Genomic DNA, 27,767 nt, shown 5'->3' on the forward strand with positions numbered 1-27,767 from the left:
GCAGCTTGCATCAAAAGAGATAGTTAAGGAATGACTTTCACAATTTGCAAATGCCTAAGGGGAGTTATGATATCTGGTTCTTCAGCCTAACATTCAAGGGTACCATACTATCCAGCATTTGAGTGCTGAAACACAGCAATCTGTGATTAAAAGAAAAAAGTTTTCAAATAATTGACTACTTGAAACAATTTAACAAGAGCTATAGTGGCTTTAACAGGAGTTGTAGTAGGGTTTTCATTGCTGGTACTTCTAAAATCAAAATCAAATGGTTCGTTCATGCAGACAGTGATTTTAGAAAAATCTTACGACCACGTGATTTCAGGCTAGAAGATCACAAGAGTTGATTTTGGCCTGATAATCTCTAAGTGTATTGCTCAGAACAATATACTAGTTTCTGTGCTCAAGCCAGAAAAGTCCAGGAAAAAGAGTGGTGCAGCCAACTATCTTTGTGTGCCCTCAAACTCTTCAGCGTCCAGGGAGGTGTTAGCAAGATCGGGGATAATTTGACTGCCCAGTAAAGTGAACATCTCTTCTTTGGCTGCAGGAGACTTTGCAAATGGATCTATGGCCATTGAGTTGGTTGTGCTGAAGTCCCTAAATGAGATTCTCCTTTTTGCAGGGTGCTGTGCAGGCACTGTGAGCCCTCATTGCGCAGAACAACTAAGCAAAGGTCAGGCACCCCTGGAAAAGGAGTAGACAATATATGTAAATTGTTGGTATTTAATTCAGTTGTGTAGTGGGGAAGAATAAACATTATTCCTGACATTTCCATGTTTGATTAATGGTGAATGGAGTTGGCAGATGTTCAGCTGGCCACCAGATGGGGTCTGCTCAGTCCAATAAATGGAATAGAAACAGTCTGGGTCTTGTAAAGCCAGCACTTACAAAAGCTCTGACAAAATCTCTGGTTCAGCCAAGTGATACACCAGCTTTGGCCTCAAAACAATTTAACAGCTTAAGAATGGAGGTAGTACAACCAGCAAAACTGCTTATGGAAGTGAAATGGGGTGTGGAAGGATTGGAGCTGGTTAATTTGCTGGAGTTTCAGCAGGTTTTCCTCTGCTGCAGGAGCCCGGTGGGACCGCGGCTGGGATGGCGTGGGCCTGGGTCGGTGCGGGAGTTCATTCGTCCTCCTGCGGTTACAGGTGTGGGTGTAAGGCCTCTGTGCATCCCCGCCACAGCGGGTCTGTCCTGAGGTCGGCTGTTTTTAACGTCGTGAACCCAGGACAGGCTTTGCGACTTGAGATCAGGTAGCCCGGTGCTGGCCTTGATCCATCAGCCTCCCATTCTGTGTGGCTGCGCCCGGCGGTGGGTCGTCGGCACGGGGGGGGATGTGTGGGGGGGCTCTTCCCGGCCCCCTGGAAACCCGCTTGTGCCCGGCCGAGCTGCGGGGACGGGGGGCACACACGGCGGTGCCCCGCTTCTGCCCGCGGCAGCCGCCGCGCCTTTACCCGTCGGGGCCGGCTCCCCCGAGCACCCTGCGGGCAAAGCATGCAGAGTGAGGAGAGGGGAATTGAAATTCATGCAGATTCGGTTCCTGGGGGAAGCGGTAGGTGTCTGCCAAGTGCCCCGTCCCGCACGGCGCGCCCGGGCGGATAAGCCGCCCTCGGCGGGGGTCTGGGTGGCCGCTGCCCCTCGCTGCGGGTGGGGGGGTGGGGGGTGCCACTTTGACCCCGCGAGCAGCGCGAATAAATTCCCTTTGATAATGACTTCCCAAGGGAGACAAAGAGCGGGAGGGAAGGGGAAAGAGGAAACCTGAGCGCGGCGTTCACGGTTGCAGCCGCGGGGGCTGCCCGCCCCGCCAGCCTTTGAAGACGAGCCGCCGCCTCCCGGCGCTTTCCGTGCCCCGCCGCGGGGGCCGGGGGTGGCAGCGAGGCGGCAGTGCCCGGCCGGGGGCGTTCGGAGCGTGCCCCGGTAGCCCGGGTGTTGCCGTTCTGTGCGTAAGCCGGGGCGCGGGCGCTCCTTTCTCACTTGAGACGTGCCGGCCGAGGCAGCGATGGGCAGCTGCTCGCCGTGGTCCTCAGCCCCGGGTTGCGTTATTTTTATTTACACACAGCGATGTAAATAGGCCAAGTGTTTTCCCGTCCTTACCCGCGTCCTTAATTTCTCGGTGCTCGGGTCAGCCCGGAGCACGGCGGAGGGTGGGGCGGGGAATCTGTTTCGGGCGTCGGGGCGAACAAAAGCGCTGTCGCTAAACCGCGTGTCCCCGGCGCAGAAATTTATTGCTTCTGCAAACGCTTGGTCCCCCGGGTGGGCAGGCGGTGGGGCCGGCGACCCTTCCTGCCCCGGGGTCGGTGGCAGGAGCGCCCCCCCCCCCCCCCCCTCCGCCTCCCCCGTCGTGGGCAGCGCTTCGAAGGGAAGGTCGGTGGGAGATTCCGAGCGGTGAGGGGCGCACGGCGCTGCCCCCGGCGGGGGATGGCGGGGAGCCCCCCGGCGGGCGCTGCCGGGGCCGCTCCGGGGTGCGTTTGGGGAGGAGCGCTCGGGAGGCTGCTCCCTGCCCGGCCCGCAGCCCCGGGGGGGCGGAAGGGAGGGCGGGGGGCGGCGCAGGTAGCTCTGCCGCCGCGCTCCCAGCGGGCGGGACGAGGAGGGGAAGCGGCGGCGCCGACCGGAGGGACCGGGCAGGCGGAGCCCCCCGCCCCTTCCTCGGCGGGGCTGCGCCTGGCGCTGGCCGCTCCTCCGGCCCGCGGTGAGCAGTGCGGCCGCCTCGCCGTGCCCGCTGCCTTGGCAGCCCTGGGGCAGCGGGGAGGGGGCTCGGGCTCACGCGGCGGGCGCAGCGAGCGGCCATCGGTCGCCCCCCCTCGCCTCCCGGCGCCCCAGCCGCCTCGCCGCCCTTTCGGTCCTGCCAAGAGGTAATTCGCGGTTACTTGTGTCCGCGGCCCGCCCGCCGGTGGGAGGCTGGAGGGGGGGGGACCCGGGGACGGGGGGCGCCTCTGACCGCCGTCATGTCTGTGAGGCCCGGGGGGGTCCCCGCCAGCCCGTCGGGGCGCTGCCTGCTGGCGGGCACCGGCCCGGCGCGCTGCCCTGAGCTGCCGCGGCGCAGCGCGTCCGTCAGAATAAACCGGCCTAAGCGCGGATTTTTTTTTTTGACAACTGTAGTCTCGTGACTTACTGAACACTTGCTTGAAGTGTTTTCTCTGGAAACTTGTCTGAAATGAGGGTTGTGAGCCCTAACAAAGAAGGGTGTTGTTCGGGAGCCAACAGGTGACGGGGTGAAACCTGAGTATATGTGTACATTGGAGTAAAGTCGGGCTGCTGTTTAAAATAGAATAAAAAAAAAAATCAATGGGAGGCTGTAAAAGGCACGATTTCTTTCTTTCTGAATCTGTACACCCTCTTAAGGAGAGAGGGGGGAAGCATCCGTGAGAATACCGCTTCCTTGGCCAGCGGTTTGGTTCTTGCCCAACTGCAGCCTGCGCTTGTGTTTCCATCAGGCACCGCGCAGCGCCAAGCATAACACATCCAAATCAGATGTGTTGGCGTGGGGCGATGCTTTGTCACGGTGCTTCCTCCTTTTGTTAACGTAGGTAGCCTGTCTTTGCAGCATGGCTCGTCAGAAGAAAATACCCCCGAGAAGGATCATCTGACTTCCAGGTGGAAAAGTGATCTTTGCGCTAGGATGCTAGAGGAGGAAAGCAGTTTAAGTCTTCAGTTGGTCCTTGCGTGCTGGCTAAAGAGAGGGGAAAAAAGTTCTTACTTCTGGGGCCCATCTATAAAGGTTTGTTGAATGAACAAGTATACAGCCTTCGTTCCACCCCCTGCTGCTCTGGATAGGTCGTTACTCAAAGGACCCAACAGCTGAGGAAGTTGCTGTGTGCTAGTGCTGATAAAAATGCCACTCATCAACTCTGGGTCCAGATTTCCCGAGTACAGAGCAGCAGAGCTGTCTGTAAATAGTTACTTGTACTGTGGCTAGGGAATGGGACTTTTTGAACGTTTGCATAATAGCTATTGGAAATAGTCTTTAAATTATTAATAGTTACTTTGTGGTGGTGTATTGCTGCTGTTTTACACCCTTCTTCTAATGTAGTTATCGTGGACCGGACCGGCGATTAAATAAACAGGTGAATGGGCTGGCCACGCTAATCTCAACTCGTTGAGCCTTCATTGTGAATGGATGCATGCGATATGCATCTTGTATCCCCTATAGCCTTGTTAACAAGCCTTCTAACAAAAAAGTTGTTAAAACAATTTGCCCCGCAGGACAGAGTAAAACAGCAGGGGATGGGCAAGGAGATGTTTGTCTAACTGTGCTCACAAATCGTGACCTCTTCTATCTGGTCAGGGGTGAACATAATCAGTGAGCTGGAAATCCTAGCATGGGGATAACCTTCGTATGGGTTCAGCAATAGCTTTGCTCAAAGCTTGCTAGCCTAGTATTTTGCGTACCAATAGGTTTGTAATTAGGAGCGTAGTTTATCTTTGCTTCCAAGAACTTTGTCATAATAGGGTCATTTTAATACATCTGTGGAAAAAAAGTATTAATTGCTTTTCTTTTACAATCAGATGTAGCTGTTTAATTCAATTATGTTACTCATAGTTGTCAAGCTGCCAGTGAAATACCTCCTTGTAGGCTCTGAAGCTTTTTTTGAGAGGTAGTATTTGAACAGAGCTGAAACCTCAAAATGTTCCACAGACTTTAAGGAAGCAAAACAAAACATCCTTGCTGTGTTTTGTAGATGTCATGGCAGGAGTAGAAAGACCACCTTTCTACTCATCCCTCGGAAAGCATTTATTTTTTCAGCTGTTGTTTATATTCATTTGAATCCTCCTTAGGATGTGATCATTTTAAACGGATCACTTTGAAGGATGAGTGCGGTTGGGGGGCAGGGAGGAAGAACCCTGTAGTTTTAAAATGCAAACCAAATTACACTGGAGTAGGAAAGGAAGGAGAACTCCTAAACAAGCAGTTGCTAAAATAGTTCTGCAGATAGCCTGCTGTTAAGCTGGGGTGGTTTAGAAGCCTCACTCTCAGCAACACCACAGTATTTGTGACATGGCCGTATTGATATATGGTGTACTGTCAGTCATTTATAGCTGGCTTAACATTAGCTCTATGGCTAATAGAGCTTTTCTTTTAAAGTGAATGCTGTCCTTTGAGTAATCTTGGTTCATCGAGATTTATGAACCTCGCTTTATACATTTCCAGTTGCCTTATCAGGGGAGGAGCACCCTGACTGTAAAGTTGCATTTTACAGTTGGAGGTAAGGTGTATTTTTCCTTTATTCTCTACTAGCCATGCTTTCAACCTGCCCTGTATCACCGGGAAATAGGCCTGTGGTGGTCTCTTGTTGGAGCATCCTGTCTGAAACAGATGTGTCAAAAGTGGTCCATGGAAAAGCAGTGTGGTGCCTTGTTTTCCTTTGGAATTAGGCAGCGCTCCTGCACTTCTGTACCTTTGCTGTACCTGATATCCCAACATTACCTAGCACCGCTTTTTGGCACATAGAAGTAGCGTGTAGCCTTAGTGTTCAAAAAAACCTCAGAAGACTTAACATGTTTTCAGACATTCAGTTTTTGCTTTGTTTCTTTATCTTTCAAGAGAAGAAAGTCAGAGAAGTTAATTTCTGATCCTACAGAGAGGTTTGTGATTAATCAATATGAAGCAATTACTCGGTTATCTGTGCTCCTGAGCGCTGGATGCGGTGTGAGCCAGCCAGGGGTGCACCTTGCTCAAGTGCCCGGGGACTGGCAGAGCTGAACCTGTCTCAGCCTAAATTACACTTCAGATCTGTTGCCTGGGGTGCGGTTCGGGTCAGGCTGCCTAGCGAAATGTTGGCAAAGGTGTTTCACCTAGTGACTCCTTTTATTCCTGGGTCATTGGGCAGGAGCCTGTTCTTGAAAAGGGACAGTTGACCAACGCAAGCTCTCATGTTGCAATGCCGTAAGAATTGGAAATACCAGCTTAGGCGTCAGTGAGTACATGACATTATTGTAAACCAGGTATCTGCACCTTCCTGAAGGGAAACTGTAAAACAGTTCATCTGTTGCTAAGATCATCTTGGAAGGACTTGGACTTCTCGATACTCACAGTGATTTTTACACTTAAGAATTATTTGGGTGTCAATAAGGGACACAAGCTGCCAACCTGAGCATCCCCATCCACCTGCAACAGTAAGCACTGTTGCCTTTTTTTTTTTGCTAGTGATTTCTTAACTGCGTCACGGTATTCCTCTGTCCCTCCTTGCACCCTAGTTTTATACAAGTAGTAACAAAGCATACCTCATGCTTGACTTAATTTCCACTAGTACCTGGAGGGGGGAAACAGTTTTGTATCACTTATTGTTTCTCAAGGAAACTAATTGAAGGGGTCTAGTACATACAAGGATGCCTGTCTCCCTACTTTAAATATATAGTACTGAGGTTTTAGTATTGGATTTGGTTTTAGTCACCTTCCTTGACAGAGATTTATAATATGGTGATGTTAAGCTTAGAAACTGTTTTCGCTAACCTTCTGAAGTTGTGCAGCTAGAGTAAAATTTCAGAAATTTGCTTGACAGCTCACAAGCTTTGTAGAAATAGCCTGCTCTCAAAGCGGAGGTTGGCAGGTTTGCTTTCCCCATCAAATATTAAATCAATCTTCTATTACAGTGCAGCTATGCAGTGTAATAGAAGCGTGTTGGCATCTTAGCAGTGCAGCAGAAATAGTGTATTTTCCAGCCATAAGTTTTTGGAATGAAGTTCACAAACAAGTTTCATTTTTTTGAGCACTAGCCCAGTGGAAGAGTTAAGTAATTTTTTGTTGCTTTTTACTGGGTGTGGTTACGTACAGATGTATTGAAAATGGGGGTAGGTAAGACTGTGTAATGCTGAATATTGTAATTTCTCCAAGTTTGTAGCTTTGGATGCATGTGGCCATTTTTTATGGAACAGGTTTGGGTTTATGTACTGAATTCAACAGAGCCTGGCACTAACCAGTGCCTCATGCTTGGAGGATGAGAAACTCCTGTTGAGTAACGAGCTGAATACTTGGGTAAGGGGGCTTAAATCTTTCTTCCACCTGTGATCTAGCAGCAGCTTATTTTCTCTGAAATGGTGGCGCTAAGACTGGAAATGTAACGTGGGACCCACCAGAAGTTTTTAGATTGCTTCCCCCTTCAGACCCACCAGAAAGGCTGTATGTCAAGATTAAAATTTTCTATGGCTCAGATCTAGTACTGACAAAATTGCATCTGTGTTTAGAAGGATACGTTGAAGAATTGCCTAAAATAGGGAAGGCACAGCTCGTGTGTAATGTTGTACTGCAAAAGCAAGTTTGTTTCTATCCTCAGTGGTCAGAACCTCTGTCATGGTAGAATGCATCCTCTCTGCTTTTGGTTATGTGGATTTCACTGAAATTCCTGGTCCGAATTTCCTAAGAACTTCCCCTAGAACTAATGTAAGATATTTATCCTAATAAGCTTTTTACTGCAGGATGCTGTGGATGTTGGTGAGAACCACCTTTGCCAGTTGTGACTCAAAATGATCCCACTGATACGAAGCTTTGCAGGCTTCATGAATCAAGAGAAGCATCTCCCTGTAGGGTTTTAAATTAACAGAACAATCATGATGTATTTTACAGAGCCTAATCTGGCATAATTGGATTTCAGATATTTAACTGGACCAACGCCCTTCCGCTCTGATACAGCTAAAACAAACTTCTCGGAGGAATCCAGCAGACACTGCTCTGTGCCTACCTTGTGAAAAACAGGATGCTACTTGCACAACAGTCTTTCCCTAGCAATTTCTTCAGTTTTTGACACGCAGTTGTCATGTCTTTTGTGTTACTAGATTGGTGGTAGTAATGACTTCAGGAAGAGCTCATGTCATTGCTATTGATAATAGCTGCTCAGCGAGTCTTTCCCAGATACACCTGCATACAACCTGTGATGTGAAACGAGCACAAGTGTAGAAGATGACAAGTGTTAATATTGAAATTCTTTGCAGTTGCCAAACGTGGTAGCGTGTGTCTAGTTTTCTTTCTCTTGACTAGTTTTTCTTTTAGATGCTTCAGTCATTTATCATTCTGGGCAGCACAAGGAATACTAAACGGTTGTAAGATCATTTACATTGATAATTAGTTGTTACACATTCAAATTTATTAAAACTCTGTTAACTTCTTCCTCCAGATCAATCGCTTGATGAGCTGCAGCTGAAATATTTAATACTTCACACTTATGCCATTGGAGATGGACCCCAAGGCCAATAATCTCGTCTTCGGGTGTCAGCGAAGCTCAACATCTGACGATGACTCTGGGTGTGCCTTGGAAGAATATGCCTGGGTCCCCCCTGGCCTCAGACCGGAGCAGGTACCAACTGTGCTTCTGCATTTTTAAAATAAGCCTTGTAAGGACTGTCTAAGGGAGCGATACGCTGCCTCTGCAAGTCTTGATTAAATTCTTACAATGTATAAAACTTAAATTCATCTAGAACTCTTCACATCTTGTTTTGTTTCCTGTTCCAATGAGGCTCTGTTTAGGGAGCTTAAGATCCTCTACACTGAGGAGTTTTTATGTTCCAAAAAAAAAGTTCCCAGTCAAGAATTTTCAATAAATATGTGCCACAGAGGTATGTATTGTCAAGTCTAAAAAGCAGCATAGAAATTTGCTTTCTCTTTGAAATAAGTTATTAGCTTAAATTAAAGCTTGTTCCATACTTTGTGGCATGTGTGCTACTTGGCCAGTACTTCACTGCACTTGGACAACTCTTTAAATAATTAGGCATTCGACACGCAGAACACGTATGTTACTACAGCGCACATAAACAGAAGTGTTCTGTCACTGTGACAAGTAGTAATGTATTTTACGCTTGTTTAAATAGTTGTATGCCTGCCATTTGTTCGTGCCAGGATTTCTCTTCTATGGTCTCTATAGAGCTGACACCCGTGGGTTGGCTGGGCTGTTCCTTCCCTTCTCCCCTTTCTTCTTTATCTTTTACAACGCCATGGTAATGGAAATAAAAATGAAATTATTGATGGGCAAGTTGCCATGGGAGATGAAAATGAATCTCTCGTGGTATTCATTTACTTGATGATACTGCAACTGTGCTGAAGCTGTGTACTCACTAATGTCCAGAACTCAGACTCCAGTGTTAAATGGACAGAGTGGCTTTGTAGTGTCTGCTACTGAAGGCAGAGCAACTCTCCTTCAGCTGACAAGATAATACATTCCATAGCTGTAAAGGCGCAGAAGATATCTCTGTTTTGCTGTGCAGAGATTTTCTTGATGATGAATAAAGTAACGAGTCTGCAGGAATGGCAAATAGTGGGCTATTTTTAGGGAAACTTTTTATCACTTACTTAAGCATATATAAGAATCCTGATGAATCAGACCTTAAGGCAAACAGCAAGCTAACATTCTGCCAGCACAATTAAATGCCCTAAAATACCCTCATGATCCAACTAGCTCAAACTCACTGAAGATCTTTTTTCCAAGAAGAATGAGTCATGCTGAGAATGGTGCAATAAAATTGAGAAAAGGGCATAAAGTATCTTTAAAGCTTCACTTCTCAATGCATGTTGTTATTTTTTCCTGAAGCCTCTTGAAGTACAGTCAGTAGTAAGTGGGCTTCTGATGTTTCAGTTTGGGTTAAATGAAGACCAAGTCATGTTTTGTGCAACCTGTCCCATATAATGTTGATTGCTTCCCGAGTCAAGTGACTGATTACTGCTTCTTTTTCATCTGTCTTGCACAGTAATAAGCTGTTGACCTGAGCATTATTTAAATCTGGATGGCAAGTAATATTTTTGCCAATATTCAGCTCTTATTTACAGCCCCAGGCCTCGTGACAAGCTGGAAACTGCGTAGGAAAAACAATAAATCTGTAGCTGTTCCACAAAAATATTTTTTGCCATTGGGCTTTGTCATAGTGTTCATTACAGCTTTCCTGTCATAATTTTCTTCTGAAAAAAAAAAAAAAGAGTGAAGATTGATAGGTGTGTACATGTAATATTGATTCCTTTATCAAAAACATGCAGCCCATGAAAATTTTGTAGTTAATTTGCATCTGATTGAAATGTGGCTGTATCCAGCCTCCTCCCAAGGGAAGGATGTTTCCACCTTCTTACCAAAGCCCACATGGAAGCAATGAAAGCTGATGCTTTGGGTGAGCCTGATCAGCAGGAGACTACAAAACAGCTTTTGTCTCAACAATGTGTAAAATGCAGAGAGCAAATTAAATTTGTTTATATAGTGGCTGTTTTCTGGAAAGCTTCATGCCTTGTGCGGTAAATTGCAGAAGGAAACTTGGAATTTCCATGAGGTTGTTGACCAGCCCTGAAGGGGGTGGGAATAATGAGAACATTACATGTGCATAATTTATGATACCCCCCTAATTGTCACTGCAAATTGCATTCCAGAAAAGCAATTCAGCAGCTGGGTGCTAGTTTTATCAGAGACAATTCAGGTTTGCTGAGCTGGTTCATCTGGGTCTCGTATTTTCAGCACAACCCCTGCCACAGGTCTAATGTAGCGTAACCTTCGTAAATGAGACCCGAGATAAAACAGTAGCTGAAGGACGCCTGCAGTGCTTGGGTGATGTGTGTCCCTCGGTCTGAACACTGCGTTCCTCCTGTTCAGGTCCAGCTGTATTTTGCCTGCTTGCCAGAGGAGAAGGTCCCTTACATTAACAGCCCTGGAGAGAAGCACCGCATTAAACAACTTCTCTATCAGCTGCCACCCCACGATAATGAGGTAAATACAGCATCTGGGATGGACCGTCAGGGCTTAGGTCTGTCTCCCTGGCGGCTTTTACGTGGAGAATTACCTACCTGGGTCTATATTAAAAGCCTAAATTGTGGCCTGCAGTGGCATCTGACCTATAAAGCAGCACGGTGTGTACACTGAGTCCATTGTTCAGCTGTCCGGTGGGCTTGTGTGCGGATAAGAGCTGTCTGGAAGGACACTGCCTTTGCTTGTAAGGGAGGCTGGTGTCACTGCAATAAACTTAACACAAGTTGGTTTTATAGTGTTTGCAGCCACCCACCAATTAACCAGGAACCTACAAATTCCTGGAATTGCATTGTAGCACACAAAAAGGATGCTTTGTGACAGTAAAAGGTTTGCATCTCAGATATGCAGTGTAATTTGGAGTAGAAGTGGAAATAACAAACAAGCTCTTTGTAAGGAAAGGGGGCGGGGGTGTCAATACTTAAGATCTTGTGTATACTGCAATAGTTAGTTGTGGGCACTTAACCATAAATCTAAAGGACAATGTTATGGCTGATCTGCGTTCATTCCACTGTTTTAGAATAGCAGCAGGTTTTGGTTTGTCTTTTTTACATCTTACTTCTTGCCTAGACAACTTCTTAGTTTGGTGGGGTTTTTCCCTGTAATGCAAAAACTTTCTCTGTACTACTTTTGTGTTATGCTATATTAGCTAAATATTGATGGTAGAGCAAACAAGTTGGAAAAGTTTAATGATGATTGCCGGCGTGCCTGATGAATTTCTTGCATATATGCACTTACTCACCAATCTGTTACTTTAAAAGCTCAGTATCTAAAATAAGTTCTCCTGTGTTTTCACTGGAAGGTGAGATACTGCCAGTCTTTAAGTGAAGAAGAAAAGAAGGAGCTGCAGATGTTCAGTTCTCAGCGCAAAAAGGAGGCACTCGGCCGAGGCACTATTAAGCTACTCTCAAGAGCAGTGATGCATGCAGTTTGTGAGCAGGTAATACTACTGGTTCTACAAGCCAACTGGAGGGCTGAATAATGTGAAAATACAGTATCTAAATATTAAATGTAAGCTTATCGCTGTCTATGTCTGTAAACATTAAAAAAAAAGATGATTTTTTAAACTGCATGTAAATAGAAAGAAGGTAGTGTGTGCTTAAGCAAAACGTAACCTTTGATACTGGGTATGAAATGAATCTTTGATCTATTTCCTACTCAAAAAAACCTGTTGCTGACTCATACTAAATTAATGACAAATGAAACCCAGGCATATGCTTAAAAATGTTATTATGATTAAAATAAAATTCTATTCACAAAAGGTTTGTTGATGCACAGAGTTTGTCTAGACCTAAATTGAGAGGAATTTTTTCCCTCTCGTCGCAGTTTTGGAATAAAAACTGCTCTATTGGGTTTGGTGTTCTAACTTTAAATGCTAGAAGCTAGTAGTTTGGGATGGGAAGTGTTTTCACTTTCTGGTTTTGTTCCTAGTGTGGTATGAAAGTAAACGGCGGTGAAGTTGCAGTATTTGCCTCAAGAGCTGGGCCTGGTGTGTGCTGGCACCCCTCATGTTTTGTGTGTTTCACATGTAACGAGCTGCTCGTTGACCTTATCTACTTCTACCAAGATGGAAAAATTCATTGTGGCAGACACCACGCTGAACTTCTCAAACCTCGATGTTCAGCCTGCGATGAGGTGAATAATTCACGTGTTACAACCAGTCTGCATTCCTGTTGTTCAGTTAGCAAACTGCATCACTTGGGCAATTACTAACTTCAGATGCATTGTTTTAAGAAGTCAGGACTCTGCTGCACAGATGTGTTTGAAGGCTGAGGTGTTTCATTTCTTGTCAAATTGGCAGTATCGTAAATAATATGATGGTATTCAGAAAGTGCATACCTCTTTGCATTCAGAATTGAGTCTTGTAGATCAAATTAGAAAAAGGATCTGTACAAACAGCCAGAATACCTTGACAGCAGCTTCTTAATGGTTAAGTTCCTATGTTCTCTCTCTCTTTTTTTTTTTTTTTTAAAGTACGGGGTTTCTTTTTTTAATTCCTTTCTTTCTGTTACAGAAAAGGTCAGAATGCTGCAGTTGCTGTGGGAGACTTTTTTTCTATCTTTATATTCAAAAGGCAGCTAAATAAAAATAAATTCAGTGAACTGCACAATTGGGGTACTTTGCATGCTCTAACTTCCCAGGTGAGGTTTTGGCCACTTAACTAAAAGTTTACTTTTTATCTCTGAAAAGATAATTTTTGCTGATGAGTGTACAGAAGCTGAGGGTCGCCACTGGCACATGAAGCACTTCTGTTGCCTCGAGTGTGAAACCATCCTGGGTGGACAGAGATACATCATGAAGGATGGGCGACCATTCTGCTGTAACTGCTTTGAATCTCTCTATGCGGAATACTGCGAGACCTGTGGGGAACACATTGGTAAGTATGTCCTTTTTAAGCGCTCAACTTACAAATTAAGGGAAAGCAAATTTATGAAATTATTTCACATTCCAGAAGTATGCATTCCACAAGTAATTTTTTAGAGAAACCCAAAGCATTGCTTTTGCTCTGCTTCCAGGTGTTGACCATGCTCAGATGACCTACGATGGACAGCACTGGCATGCCACAGAGACTTGCTTTTCTTGTGCTCAGTGCAAGACCTCTTTGCTTGGCTGCCCTTTCCTTCCAAAGCAAGGGCAGATTTACTGTTCAAAAACCTGCAGCTTGGGAGAGGATGTTCATGCCTCCGACTCTTCTGATTCTGCGTTTCAGTCTGCTCGATCCAGAGATTCCAGGAGGAGTGTCCGCATGGGAAAAAGCAGCCGGTCAGCCGACCAGTGCCGCCAGTCACTCCTCCTGTCACCAGCTCTCAATTACAAATTTCCTGGCCTTTCAGGCAATGCTGATGATACTCTTTCTCGTAAGCTGGATGATTTAAGCCTTTCAAGGGAAGAGGCAAGCTTTGTTAATGAAGACTTCTGGAAAGGAAGAGTAGAGCAAGAAATGCCTGAAGACCCTGAAGAATGGGCTGAACATGAAGACTACATGACTCAACTTCTTCTGAAGTTTGGTGATAAAAGCCTCTTCCAGCAGCCCGCGGAAGTAGACATTAGATCAAGTGAACACTGGATTTCTGATAGTGTCGTCAAAAGCAAGTCGGACTTGAAAAAAAATAACCCAAGCCTAGCAAGTAAGAAGTATCAATCAGACATGTACTGGGCCCAGTCACAAGATGGTTTGGGTGACTCTGCATATGGCAGCCACCCAGGCCCTGCCAGCAGCAGGAAAATCCAGGAGTTAGACATGGAACACGGGGCGTCAGGATACAAACACGACCAAACACCGTGGTATGGAGGCTCACTTGAATGTCTGTCTGACCTCAAACAGCAAGAACAAAGTGTTCGAGACTCAATGGATTCTTTGGCTTTGTCTAACATAACAGGTAAGGGTGGGTGTCTGCGCGAAATGAATATTTTTTATGGAGAGGTCAACCAAAGTGTGCATGTTGGAGTATTCTGAACTAAGACTTTTCATATCTGTGATCTCTAAAAAGCTTTCGTAGCAAGAGATGCGTGTAAAATAGGCAGTAGCTTTAAACAAGCACATACGCTTCCACAAGAAACATTTCTGCTACTTAAATTCTATTTAAATTCTTCTTTCCTTTTGAATTCTCTTTCCTTTAACAAAAAAATCCATAATGTTAAACAGAATAAGAATGGTCTTGAACTATGCATTTGTTATATACTAACCACCACTTCAAGCCAAATAAAACTTTTTTGGTTTTTCTCCATACCTTAAATAGAAGAAGTTGCATTATATACTAGGGTAATATTAAATACTGCAAAAGACTTTAGGTAATCTCCTTGATTTGCTTGTAAAAATATGTAGAAAATCTGAAAGGATGGTAAACAACTTAGCCTTAGGAAATGAGGTTTATGAGATTATGTTTCTCCATTGACTAAAGAGGAACTGATAATCCACTTCTATGAACCTTCTTGTCAAATGTGATTGAAGTTAGCCAGAGATAAGTCATGTGTGTAGGTGTGTGTGCACGCATGTGCACATGCGTTAGCTTTCCTTTCCTATCTCCCTACAGAAAACCCAAATGTGGGAGCTAGGTATGAGAGACCCATTTAAAAAAGTTGTCCTGTCTCCTTCGTTCCTCTCTTCCTATAACCTGAATTATTGTAGCTACTCATGTAGCTCAGGCCTGACCCACATGCGGCATTGCCCAAGCAGCAGCAAAGGAACTGATGACGGGAGCTTGGTTCAGGGGGCACAGGAGGAGGAGGAACTAGAGGTATTGCACCTGGGAGCATCACGGACAGGTGACACGGTTGCTGTGGGAATGAAGGGTCACTGGCCACCATCCTGGAGTAAACCAGGCCAGCTTACTGCTGATGATTTTTGGAGGGTACGGATCCTCCTTTGCAAGGCAGTAAGCCTGGCTTTCCTGTAGCAACAGCTGGAATATTGAATTTAGCAATACCAGAAACAGGAAATATTTTAGCCTGAAAAATGCCAAGCACGGACTGTGGAATAATTTCAAGTAATTCTTTTTTCTTAGAGGCTTTAGCTGTATGCATGTTAGAGCTGTTTAAAAATTTTAAAATCATTAAACTTCCACCCTTGTTGTCCTAACATTAACTAATTCTTAGGTAAACGGAGCTAATACTTAAATGTTTTAAGTCAAGACAAAGCTTCCTCTTCTACAAAGCTACTCCTTTTGGTAGTAGTTCCAAACCCACTGCTTTACTGAAAAGAAATGTTTAATAGTTTGTTACAATACTTATCTCTCCGATAGTCCTCTCATTTTCCTTTTCCTCCTTTCTCCATTCCCACCGCAGGGGCTTCAATGGATGGAGAAGGCAAGCCACGGCCATCTCTGTACTCTTTGCAAACTTTCCAAGAACTGGAGGTAGAGGACTGTGAGAAGATGAGCAACATGGGAACTCTGAATTCTTCAATGCTCCACCGGAGCACGGAGTCCTTGAAGAGTCTGAGCTCAGAGTTGTGTCAGGAAAAGGTCTTGCCAGAGGAAAAGCCAGTGCATATGCCTGTACTGAGAAGATCCAAATCCCAGTCTAGGCCTCAGCAAGTGAAATTTTCAGATGATGTTATTGATAATGGAAGTTACGAGAATCTTGAAATACGCCAGCCTCCAATGAGTGAAAGGACTCGTAGGCGTGTTTACCATTTTGAAGAGCGTGGAAGTCGGCCTTCTCATCATCGTAGAAGAAGTAGGAAGTCTCGTTCAGATAATGCACTTAACTTGGCCACAGAAAGAAGATGCTCTCCAAGAGAGAGATTTCGTTATTACTCCCCTCAGGATCATGAAAAATTTATTCAAAATAGAAGCTCACGGGAGATTCGGGCATATATTCAAAATGCAGAGCTGTATGGACAGTATGCCCATACTAGGTCTGATTATGCACTGCGGAATCAGGTGGTTGATAAATTTTTTGGATTGTATGGTGAGGAAGATGACTCCTGGTGTTCAACTTCATCCTCGTCATCTGATTCTGAAGAGGAAGGATATTTTCTAGGACAGCCGATTCCACAGCCACGATCACTGAGATACCCATACTATACAGATGACCTTTCTGGTCCAACTACTGCATTATCTAGTTCTCAGTTTGGACAAAGGACAACCAAATCAAAGAAGAAGAGGGGACACAAAGGAAAAAATTGCATAATTTCTTAATTTGTTTTAACAGTTGGGAAGACCAGTCAACTCTGTAGCTACAGTTTGAACCACATCTTTTTGTATTAATACCTGTACTTAGGCAAGTTGCTAAGGTTCTTAATGCTTTGCCAGTGTAAATGATAACCCTGCCAGAGTTTACATTGTACAAGTAACATTCAGAAATGTCACCATGCCGAATGATGATCTGCTCAGATATCGCTAGGTTTACATACTATGTCTCAGCTGTTAAAATACTGTTTCCTGCAGTTCTTGATACTGACTTTTTGCAGACATTTTATTTTATGCTCACTATTCATCTACGTTGAGTTATCTGAGACAGGGGATCGAACAAAGATCAGTAAATAAAACTGTCGGTCCTGTGCTGTAGCTATATCCACAGGGTGATCTTTGACTTTTCCCTCTTACTGCCAAGAAGAAGGTGGCTCTGTGCTGTGCCCTTTCTTCATTGATAAAGCTCACTTTTCCTCCTTCAAGTTTCCTCACAAAAACTGGTTGTTGTTTTTTTTTTTTTATTTGGGAAAATGCTCCTTTTTCCAAAGTGTCCACTATTAAGGAGACAAAAATCAGAATGTGGGAGCTGAAATGCTTGAGGCCTTGATATATCCTAAAGCAGCAGTAAGTCGCTGATACTTTTAACTTTCATGGTTTTTCCTCCACAATTTTTTAAGAATTCCATCCCTCTGTAAGGTTTTGGGGTTTTGGTTTTTTTCTTTTGTTTTACATGCCTTTTTAAAGGAAGATACTAATTCAGCTACTGGAACTGGACTTCGCTGCCAGCAAGTGGTAATATTTTTGGGCTGTGCCCCCCAACCCCCAGCAGCGAAAGAGAGGGGTACAACTGCTGGAGTCCTTTGCTCAGGCATGTAACCCCATTTAAGTCAATGAATCTACTTGCGTAACAAATACTTTCATAAGGGCTTAAAGGATTAGGCTCCAGAATTGTGTCTTTTGGAATGCATTATCCAGGTTTTAAAATGTATTAGCTGCAATTCTAAATAAAAAAAAACATTGATATTTATAATTTAGTATTTCATAGGCTTAAATGTATTCATAATTTAACAGTGCAAATACTAATGTACATATTGTACAGTTAAATTTTAAAAGCTGAATATTTTTATATCCCTGAATTTGAAGAAGTTTGTTACAATATCAGACTAGATTTGTTAGGGGTTTAACAGCAGCATTATGGATGAAACATTGCTTGTATTTTAGTCAGGGGTTTTAAGTTGAAAAATACTGAAAAATGTTTAGTGCAAAACAGCTTAATTTTGTCTACTAGGTATTAAAAGCTCTGTATGCATGGTGGGGCTATGTAAATACTCTCTATGGCCCTCTTAATCTTGCAAGTGTTATTTATGGGTCAAGCAAAATGTCAACTATATAAATGTAAAAACCACACAAGCCTAGAATATATCAGTGCAACAAATATGCAACTCCTGTGGATGTGGATTTATTTTTTAAAAAATTTATTATTATTCCCCTCCTTTCCCAAAAATAATTTCTGAAGTTCACCTACATAAAGGGAGAGAGATACTGGGTGGTTCTAGAAGGCAAGCTGGCAAAGAACTAGAAAGTAGCAGGTAATCTCAAAGGAAGCCTTGAATTCATATGTGGAGCAGGAGCTATTTTAAGTTATAGTAAACTTCTTCCACTGTTCTTAATGAAGGGCAGAAATAGTTGAATTAAGTGGCATCCACCAATTAAGACAGTAAAGGCTAAAGCCATTGGCTTTCTGACCACCTGAAGAAAGGTAACTAATTAAATAATAGATGCTTCTTACCAAAGACGCCTGGCAAACTGAACTAAGCTTGCCCTTGAGAGGATAGAGCAGTTTGGAAATAAAGGCAGCTAGAAGTAAGGGAGGGAACGGACACATGAGTATTGGCTTACACCAAAGAACATGAAGCTATTGCTAAGGCTAAACCAGACTAGCAGTTACCTGCTTGTATTTTTTCAGGGTAGAGTAAGCAAAAGACCCTTTTCTCCCAGAGGTGGTATTCACCATGTAAGTCACTTTTCTAGTACAAACAAGTCTTGTGTACATGAAGGCTGATCAAAGTAATATGCTACGTTGCATGGGCCAGTGGGCAGCTCCTGGGATGCTTCCAGCTGGCAGGCTGCTGTGGTGGCTTAGGCAGCATTTGCTTTCCTCGCAGCCAAACGCCTGTTGTACTTAAGTATGTTACAGCCAGCAGGCTGCCAGGGTTTACAGGACTTGAGGAGAGATGCTGACTTCTAATACTTCCCCCAGGATGCTCAAACAATGCTTGGGACCTTCCATTCTTACCTGTGTTTCCAAATACGGGGAACCAGGATTCAGAAATGAAATGCTGTGCTGCTACTGCTGTCTCTTTTTTTGGAGCAAGTAACTGTCTCATGGAGACATGTCTCTCCACGAGTAGTTCTTCCGATCTTACATCGTCTCCCGAGATAACAGCATACATGGTCTCCCAAAGTGCAATGTCTTATGGAGTACTAGATGATAAAAGTTTTCCGTAGATTGTTAGTTCCTTCTTAAAAAAATAAATAATATCCAACTATTTGACACAGATCTCTAAAGTGTGTCATTTACAAACTTTCTTCAGAGTTAACTTTCATGTTACCTCCCTTTAAACCTCAAAATAAATGAGCTGAAAGATTTCTCTCTTTCCTGTGCCCTTCTCCAAAACCCAAGGATAACTAAAGGTGTCATTACTGGGACACTGTCAACTCTCTGCTCCTGCAAGGGCTCTGGCTACTTCAAAATGAGTGATGTAAATAATGACACTTCTCACCTCTCACCATCACTGTTTATATTATTATTTTTCAGCTGGAAGCTTTGGCAGTGGGGCAGAGGCTGTTCCTTGTCCTCAGTTTCAGTTGGAAAAAATCTAGAGGCACGTTTGTCTGTGCAAGGGGGTAACGAACCTTGTGTGTGTAGTGGTGCTCTCTCCACGCAGCAGCAATTCTGCCCGAGGCAGGAGCTCTGCCCTTGTTGTCCCTCAGGACCCGACTCCCCAGGGAGGCAGGGCTGCACAGCACCATGCCCAGGGGAGCAGTGCTCCAGCGTTGCCTCCCAGTGGTCACGCAGCTTGTTCAGCGCCAGCAGACACCTCTGCTCTAAGGTGCGTACATCTCCCCTCACCCGTGCTGGGCTGCAGGACCACAAGTAATAAAGAGCATTACAAGACACATAGAAAGCTGAGGAACTGACTGCTGAGACGTTCACATCAGGAGAAGACTAACAGGTATTCGTAATAATGCTTAATGAAAGAGGGGCTAACCTGTATTTTTATGCAGTTTAAAAATCATACGCTAAGTTTAAAGATGGTTATACAACTTTGCTGAGCTTTTTCAGCCTGACATAAACGGTTGCTACTTCATTATTTTTGACCGCTTATTATGAGAAATGTTTCTAATTGAGTCTTCCACCTTAAATATAAAGAGAATGGTACGGGATATAACATCTGCTACCAGCACAAGACCGATACAGTCACTAAAGCTGTAAATCCTGTTTTGTGCTATTGGCAGTAATACCTATAGGCACCTAAGCCCCACACAGCTGCTCACTCACTCCCCCCCAGTGGGATGGGGGAGGGAATCAGAAGGGTAAAAGTGAAAAACTCGTGTGCCGAGATAGACAGTTCAATAGGTGAAACCCAACCAACCAACCAACCCACCCTGAACTGATACAAAAAATCAGCCAACTGATACCCAGCCAGTCCCTGAATAACATCAGCCCTGGCAAACTCTGCCCCTGCCCTCGGCCCTGATTTCATTGCCGAGCATGACGTGCTATGGTATGGAATATCTCTGTGGTCCGTTGGGGTCGGCTGTCCCAGCTGTGCCCCCTCCCAGCTGCTTGCCCACCCCCAGCCCGCTCACCGGCAGGGTGGGGTGAGGAGCAGAAGCAGCCCTGAGCTCCGCAAGCACTGCTCAGCAGTAACAGGAACATCCCTGTATTATCGTCAACATTGTTTTAATCACAAATCCAAAGCACGGCACCGCCATACCAGCTACTATGCAGAAAATTAACTCTGTTCCAGCCAAACCCTGTACAACCTTCATGATGGTGAGAAGTATTAGGGCAATACATAACCCTCACCCCCATCAAAAGAGGAAACCTTGCACAGACACCGAGGTCGCAAGGGACCAGTCATTCTCTGATACTTGGCACTAGCTCCTTTCCTATCCGTAGCAGTTTTACTGCTGATTTTCACCATAACTGCTTACGTTGTTTCTGAAAGGTACCAACTCACCCAGGGAGGTTACAAATCCACTCAGAACCGCTCCAGCCTCAGCAGGTAGCACGGAATTTCCATGCTCCTTTCCTTCCTTTTCCTCTTCCCTTTTTAATCTTTTAAGGGTACCTGCACAATACTGAGTGCCAGGAGTAACTTGTTTTCAGGAGCTCTTAAGGTGACAAAGAAAATAAAATCCTCCAGCACAGCATCTGGTTTCTTCCACCAGTGCTCCTCCTACCCCTTTCCAGGAGCCCATCGAGGCTGTCCACAAGATCAAGGACAACTTTTTACATTGATATGAAACAAATCCATAATATAAATTTCTTTCTGCAGGAAGCAAGACTAAAAGCCATGCTTTTTGCTTAAGTTAAAGGACTGGCATAATATTTTACTTACATCAACAAAAAACTTACATCACAAAAGGTTAAATGTGATCATTCAACTTAATGACAAAACCGGAAAACTGGTTCCCTATCACTCATGAATGCAAATTAAACCTTTCATGAAACAGTGCTTATAAAAAATTAAAAAGACTCCTTAGTTCATCAGTAAAATGTAATCCATTACAAAAAAAAAAAAAAAAAAAAGTCAGATTAAGCTAAGGACAACCTAACAAACTTTTCAAAGATCTTACTGACCTATTAGCTAATTAAAAACCTCAAGAACACTGGCTGACGGGTCAGGCTCCAAGAGTTCCAGTGAATGGAGTTAATCAGGCTGGTGGCCAGTCACCAGTGGGGTTCCCTAGGGCTCAATTTTAGGGCTAGTGCTCTTTATGTTTTTATAAATGATTATAGACACAGGAGTCTTTTTAAGTAAGTAAGAGTACATTAAGTAAGTTTGCCAACGATACTAAACTAGGAGGAGCTATGGACACCCTCGAGGGTAGAGAGACCTTACAGAGACATCTGGATAGACTATAGAGAGCTGGACAATCACCAGCCGTATGAAACACAACAGCAAGTGCCACATTCTCCACCGGGGTGGAGTAATCCTGGTTATATGTACAAACTGGGGGACGAGAGGCTGGAAAGCAGCCCCGTGGAAAGAGATCTGGGGGTAGCTGAATGAGAGTCAGCAGTGTGCCCTGGCAGCCAGAAGGGCCGTGTCCTGCAGTGCATCAAGCACAGCACAGCTGGCTGGTTGAGGAGGTGACTGTCCTTCTCCACATTGCAACGGTGCGGCCCCACCTTGAGTGCTGTGCAACCTCAGTATGGGAAGGACATCAAACTATTAGAGTGCGCCCAGAGGAGGGTGACCAAGACGGTGAAAGGCCTTGAAGGCAAGACTTACGAGTGGCTGAGGTCACCTGGCTTGTTCAGCTTGGAGAAGAGAAGGCTGAGGGCTGGCCCCATCGCAATCTACAGCTGCCTCCAGGAGGGCAGTGGAGGGGGAGGTGCTGATCTCCTCTCTCTGGTGAACAGCAGTGGAACAGAGCTGCATCAGGGGAAGCTCAGACTGGATGTTAGGAGAAGGTTCTTCACTCAGAGGGTGGTCTATCACTGGAACAAGTTACCCAGAGAAGTGGTCACGGCACCAAACCTGTCAAGAGTTCAAGGAGCATCTGGACGATGCTCTTTGTTATATGGTTCAGTTTTAGGTAGTCCTGCGAGAAGCAGCGAGCTGGACTCAGTGATCCTATGGGCCCCTTCCAATTCAAGATATTCTATGATTCTGTGATTATAAGCTTAGGCCTTACTTTACAGAAAAACAACTGAAGATTCAGGTACATTTATCATAGTAAATTTAATCAGGCTTCTAACAAGGAGACTCCTAACAAACTGTACAATAATAATGGACATTTTTAATCAAAAATATATTAAATATGATTTCAGTATTTTTTTCACTAACATTTCTAACCCAAAGCAGAAACTCTGGTGTAATACCCTGAAGGCTCTCAGTCCTGTAGACAAGTAGGAAAGCACTGTAGTTACTCTTCTGCCTTGGAGAAGACTTTGCCTCTGCTTTCATGACTATCTTGGTAACCCAGGTTGTTGCCAGAAGAGGCAGGTCAAGTCTAGCTACTGTGCAACAGGTTGCCCCTCTTCCACTGTCTCCCTCCCCAAATTAGCATCCTGTAGGATCTGTGAGCTGATTCCCACTCACTGTGCAGCCCACACAATCCCAGGTGCCAACAGGGTAACTTGCAGGTCATCTTCTTTGAGCAATGTAAACTCTCAGAAACCAACAAAAGCAAACTGCAAAACCACACCCTACTGTCATTAAAACTAATTGGGCATCTCAGGAATGTGACGTGATATTTATTTAATATACCATATCAAGATTTGCATGTGTAAGATGCTGTGATACATACAGTACCTTGTACATGCAAAATCACTGCTCTTTCATTTACTTTTCTGTACAACATTCTGATGAAGTCTGAGAAATTATCTTGGTAAGTGGGCTGAATTCAATGACTTTTTCATTTAAAAATACCGTGTGCTTTGGAAATGGTGAACTTTGGTCATTAGTCCTTTTACAGAGTTTCACATCTTTCTAAATGCAAACGTATACAAAACAATCGTGCTTATACTTACCTCTTCATGGTTATGACTCAAATTAGCCCTTCTCTAAAACATTTATAAAAGCCAGTACCTTATTCAATATAAAGCTGTACACAATCTAACAGTCAGGATACTGCCAGTGAGTCCTAAACATTTTTCATCTCTGGAAAGTAATCAGGTAGCAGTGGCAGCCTCTTGACTCTCCTTAACCACTGCTCCCCAGCTACAAGTCACTCTATCAGGTCATAAGTGGCATACATTACTTAGAACCACCTAGATTTGAAATGGTGATGAGTTTTGGGCATTAGGGCTCAACTTCATGTTACACCTAATCCAAAGCACCTTGGAGTTACCAAAGAGACTGTCTGCTCGCTTTCCTTGCCCCATCTTGCCACCCCAAGTTCCTGCTCCTTCTTGATGTTGGAAGTAAAGATCACACACAACCTCCTAGTAGTTAAAACCAATGGATAAAAAATGGTGAGAAGGCGTAAGGGGAGAGAGGGAGAGAGTAGAACAGACCTTTCCCTGCTCAGTGGCTGCCTGCAGTTACACTCTGTAAGCTGTAGTCAAAAACAAGAAAGGAAACATTTAGTAGCAAATAGTAATAAAACACAGAATTCATCCTACATAATACTGCCTACTAGTAATGACTCATGATATGGAAAACACCAAAATTTTAAAGGCATTTGCAGAACCTGCAACTATAAAAAAAATATAGCATTTCTTCTATCAAGTAGTTAAGAGTTGCATTGGTAGTCAGAGACTACAGATAACCACTGCCGTAATTTTACAGAATGATCCTGAACTTTAAACTACAATAAATAATTTAAACCATAGTTGTGACCGATTTTGCAAGTCCTCCCTTCCTACAGTATATATGAAAACAAGACATATTTCTGCGTAAGTTGAGGAATGAAGAGCTGCTTCTTGTTATTTTAATAAAAAATACAGTGTTTGAAGTTACACTTATAAACATCAAAACAGAAGTGTACATACATTGGACTGAACATTTTTTCCTAGGTAACTGTGTAAAGGTTTCAAAAATAGTTTGTCACTTTACAGCATTTTTGAAAAGAACATCCTTTCAAAGGAATATATGTCAACAAGTACAGGTAGGAAGAATACAATTGCGGAGACCACAGTGAACAAGAAGACACAGCCACCTGAGCTACTACGGAGTAGTGCAGGCCTTGGGTTTAAATCTCCAACAAGATCTCCTCTTTCCCTGCAAAAAGCAGACTTATGTATCATGGCATACACAATGTAGAGGATCTAAAAGCGTATTTTTGTCCTTAGTATGAGCCCTCTTTGAAGGATTCTGACAGATCTTGTTTGGCAGCATCGTACTGAGCAATGAAAAGTTTGAGTTCTTCAATGCATCGCTCACCTATTTCATGCAAATTCTGCCTCAGGGCAAACTGAATGGACTTCTCTAATGATGGATCTTTATCAATTAGCATCTTCACTACCTTGCCAAAGGTTTCACAGTCTTGTCTGTAGACCTAGAAACAACAGATTTTAGAAAATGGTTAAATGCAAGACTCTACATTAGCATGCCAACAGCCCACATAGAGTTAGGTGCTACTGTAGATCCAAACCAAAGAATACTGGATTTTATGCAAGTTTCAGCTGTAAGACACATTTGCTTTTTCCTCTCTTCTGACCTGCACTAATATAAGCAACTCTAATTGGAAGAAATACCTTAAAAAGAGAGATTAGGTTCCTAATGCAGCAATATTTAATAAATCATGGCAAACTGCAAAGGCTAACCAGATTTTCATCGCAAATATATGTAAAACTAATTTAACTGTGGCATGTCTAGCTACCTCAGTCTTTATACAAAGCACCAGTAACTTAGTTTGTAATCTTTCCTAATACTTTAAATACAAGTTGTATTTAAAAAATTCCACCAAATTATGTATATATGTTTGTTTGTCGGATTATCTGTTTCCTGTAGAAGTCCTTGACAAATATGACTTCAATTAATTTGACTGCATTGGTGATTCAACCACTAAGAAGAAGAGAAATTCTGGCAATTCTTTACATGAACCTGTCTGATCTTGTACTGCAGGGAATGCAGAGTTTGCAAGTCAGTTATGTACCACAGTTGAGAAGTAACTTCTCATTATCACTGCAACTGTTTTTCAAACAAACATCTGACTACGTACGCTCTTAGGTGGTTTTCAAAGCCAATCAGTGGCCTTTCAAAAAAAAAAAAAAAAAATATCTTTTTTTTTTTTTCCCAGATTCCAGCTAAGGTTATTAATCTAAACATCCACCAAAAAAGGAACTTGTCAAAGTCTTCCAACTGCCAGATGCAGTTCATTTTCACACCTCCTTGGCCAATTTCTGTTTAGAAAATACACTGGCTTTTTCAATGAAGATAAGTAAGTTCTACATCTCTGTATTTTTCAGAAGGAAAAAAAGCTAAGATGTTGATATTCCTCGAAGCATGACTACCTTTTAGTATTGCGTGCCCATGTTAGAACTTGTTTTTTTATAAATATGTGTGACCCCTTCCTCTGACATTTAGCTATATTGTGGACAGACATGATACAACTGTATATAATCAGTTTCTCATTAGTAAAAAAGAAAGAAAAAAAGCAAATAACCACACACACACCCCCAAACACTACTATACTGTTTGATTCATAAGGACCAGTCCAAGGGCAGCCCAAGCACATTCATGTCAGAGGAGCAGTAAAAAAAACAAAAAAGCAAACAAACAAAACAAACATTCTGCACACAAACTGAACTATTCCCAGAAACACAATGACTTCACATGATACCCTTAACAAAGGCTGTTCCCAAAGGCCTGATAGTATATTCTACACAAATAGTTTAAAACGAGACCTACTTTTCAAACGCTGGTTGGCAAATAAAAGAAAACCTTTTGGAAGAAACTTACTTTCAATTGAGATTACAAAGTCCAAGAGAAGAGTGCAGCCCAAACCACACTGCAGCTAAACATCTTCAGTGTGGGAACAGTGTGCACATGGTGTTTTTTCTGGGAGGGGGTTTGTTTCCTGCTTTGTATGTTTAGCTCTTTGGTAGTAAAATAGCAGCACAAACCCCAGACTCTCAGAGTTCATGTTCCACAGCAAGTAAAATACAGTACTCAGCTTCAAACAGAGTAAATTTGAGTTACTTTTTTTTCTCTTTGCAAGGAAAAAGTTCAGGAAGAATCACTGTCTCTAATTAGCCATACGACAGACAGATGGTATTGCACTTTGGATAATTTGTGCCTTTCAAGTACTTGCAAGCATGCTTGCTAGCACCTTCACACAACGATGTCTGAAAGGTTTTTTCTCCCCAGAGCCATTATGTTTTGGGGAGAATAGTTCAAAACTTTTTTTCTCCCCCTTTATTCCATGTCTACTTGTCTTATTTTATCACCTTTGAAGTGGTCAGACCAAGGACGCGTGAACCATCTTCCACAGGTAAATGAACCTGGTAACTGTCAGTCTTCAGCACATGCTGCGCACCACCGGCACCGGTGGAACTCTGACGCTCACAGAGAACAGACACAGCACCCCGGCTTCTGCGCGGGGAGGCACCCACCGCTACAACCACAGGAAATGCTCTACTTTTAATTGGTCTTCAAATTAACGGCAAATAGTGCTATCTGCTATTTCTCTCACACACCACAAAGAACTAATCCAGATGAAATTCTCTGACCCTTAGCGTATAAATTATTAGCTCCTTCTAAGACATTTTTCTTCAGAACCTTCACAAAAGAAGACTTGGAGGAGAATCAAGAAAAGCCATCATTGTTGCTGCGCCTGGAGTCAGAAGTCACTTTGTGTCACCACAGTCTGGAAACTAAACACCTTCACACATAAGATGAACGTTTTCAATACTTGGTGACAAAAGACTTTTTTAAAAAATAGAATTGACCTACATTAGGGGAAGAGGGCGAAGGTGGAGCAGGAAGGCAGTTCTAACAACAGAAAACAAAGGAAACAGCTCCGGTCCTCTCACAATAATTGAGTAATTTTCCCTCAACAAGCTTTCTACCCCAGCTGCTAATTTGATCCTCCTGGTGCAATCTGCCTCCTCAATTATGTTGATAAACCTATTTGTATAGCTGCGACATAAATTGCATCACTGAGATGATCCCTTTTAAAATTATTTCCCCTCCAATGAATGTGATTCAGTGATGCAATTCTAAAACCAGACGCATCAGCACAACTGAGAGAACTGTGAGCCACAGTTGTGAAGTGGAAGTAACCTCATAAACCAGTTTATATCTGAAGCCAGTGCACGACTACCAACCCTCAGAGAGGTTACTATGCTTTGCAGAAGGGAGTAAAGATTATCAGTTGTAAGAGTACCATTCACTGAAGATACTGATCACAGCCTAATGGTAAAGTCAACTATTTGAAAAAATTATGAAAGCACTCAAACTTCTTGAAAAAGAGGATGGTGGCATGGCATATTAAAATCCACCTTCTCTACAGAAGAGAAGGAGGGTATTTCTGGAAAATAACCCAAGAATGTGATGTCTGAGGAAGAAAGAAAACAGCAGGAAAGACTCCAAACAAGCAAAAAAAAGCTTTCTGTTATAGAAGAATACTGAAAGAACTTGTAACCCAACAAGGTTTGAAACTAATCCTGTCTTTAAAATTCCAGCTGATACTGATTTTGAGCTCAGACCACAGAAAGCTCATCTGTAAACATCTGGAACTAAAA

The 27,767-nt window shown here is 43.5% G+C and overlaps 2 protein-coding genes across 6 annotated transcripts in view; one reads left to right on the forward strand and one right to left on the reverse strand.

The window, feature by feature from the left end:
- The window catches only part of PRICKLE1 (prickle planar cell polarity protein 1), a 66,562-nt gene extending 47,669 nt beyond the window's left edge, over nt 1–18,893 (forward strand). The window contains exons 1-8 of one of the 2 annotated variants that reach the window (XM_055807114.1): nt 2,676–2,849; nt 8,106–8,285; nt 10,554–10,667; nt 11,506–11,643; nt 12,135–12,338; nt 12,894–13,080; nt 13,220–14,083; nt 15,489–18,893. In XM_055807114.1, the coding sequence (XP_055663089.1) occupies nt 8,154–8,285; nt 10,554–10,667; nt 11,506–11,643; nt 12,135–12,338; nt 12,894–13,080; nt 13,220–14,083; nt 15,489–16,345 (2,496 nt within the window). In that variant the 5' untranslated portion in view covers nt 2,676–2,849; nt 8,106–8,153 and the 3' untranslated portion in view covers nt 16,346–18,893. Of the gene's footprint in view, nt 1–2,675; nt 2,850–8,105; nt 8,286–10,553; nt 10,668–11,505; nt 11,644–12,134; nt 12,339–12,893; nt 13,081–13,219; nt 14,084–15,488 lie in introns of those variants that run through there. The other variant, XM_055807113.1, reaches the window with a different exon arrangement.
- Nucleotides 18,894–23,980: 5,087 nt separating this feature from the next.
- Nucleotides 23,981–27,767, reverse strand: part of PPHLN1 (periphilin 1) — a 70,545-nt gene continuing 66,758 nt past the window's right edge. For all 4 annotated transcript variants that reach the window (XM_055807117.1, XM_055807118.1, XM_055807116.1 and 1 more), the window contains exon 10: nt 23,981–24,577. In XM_055807117.1, the coding sequence (XP_055663092.1) occupies nt 24,368–24,577 (210 nt within the window). In that variant the 3' untranslated portion in view covers nt 23,981–24,367. The remainder of the gene's footprint in view (nt 24,578–27,767) is intronic.

The sequence above is a fragment of the Falco peregrinus genome, chromosome 6, assembly GCF_023634155.1.
Source record: "Falco peregrinus isolate bFalPer1 chromosome 6, bFalPer1.pri, whole genome shotgun sequence".
NCBI classification, from domain to species: Eukaryota; Metazoa; Chordata; class Aves; order Falconiformes; family Falconidae; genus Falco; species Falco peregrinus.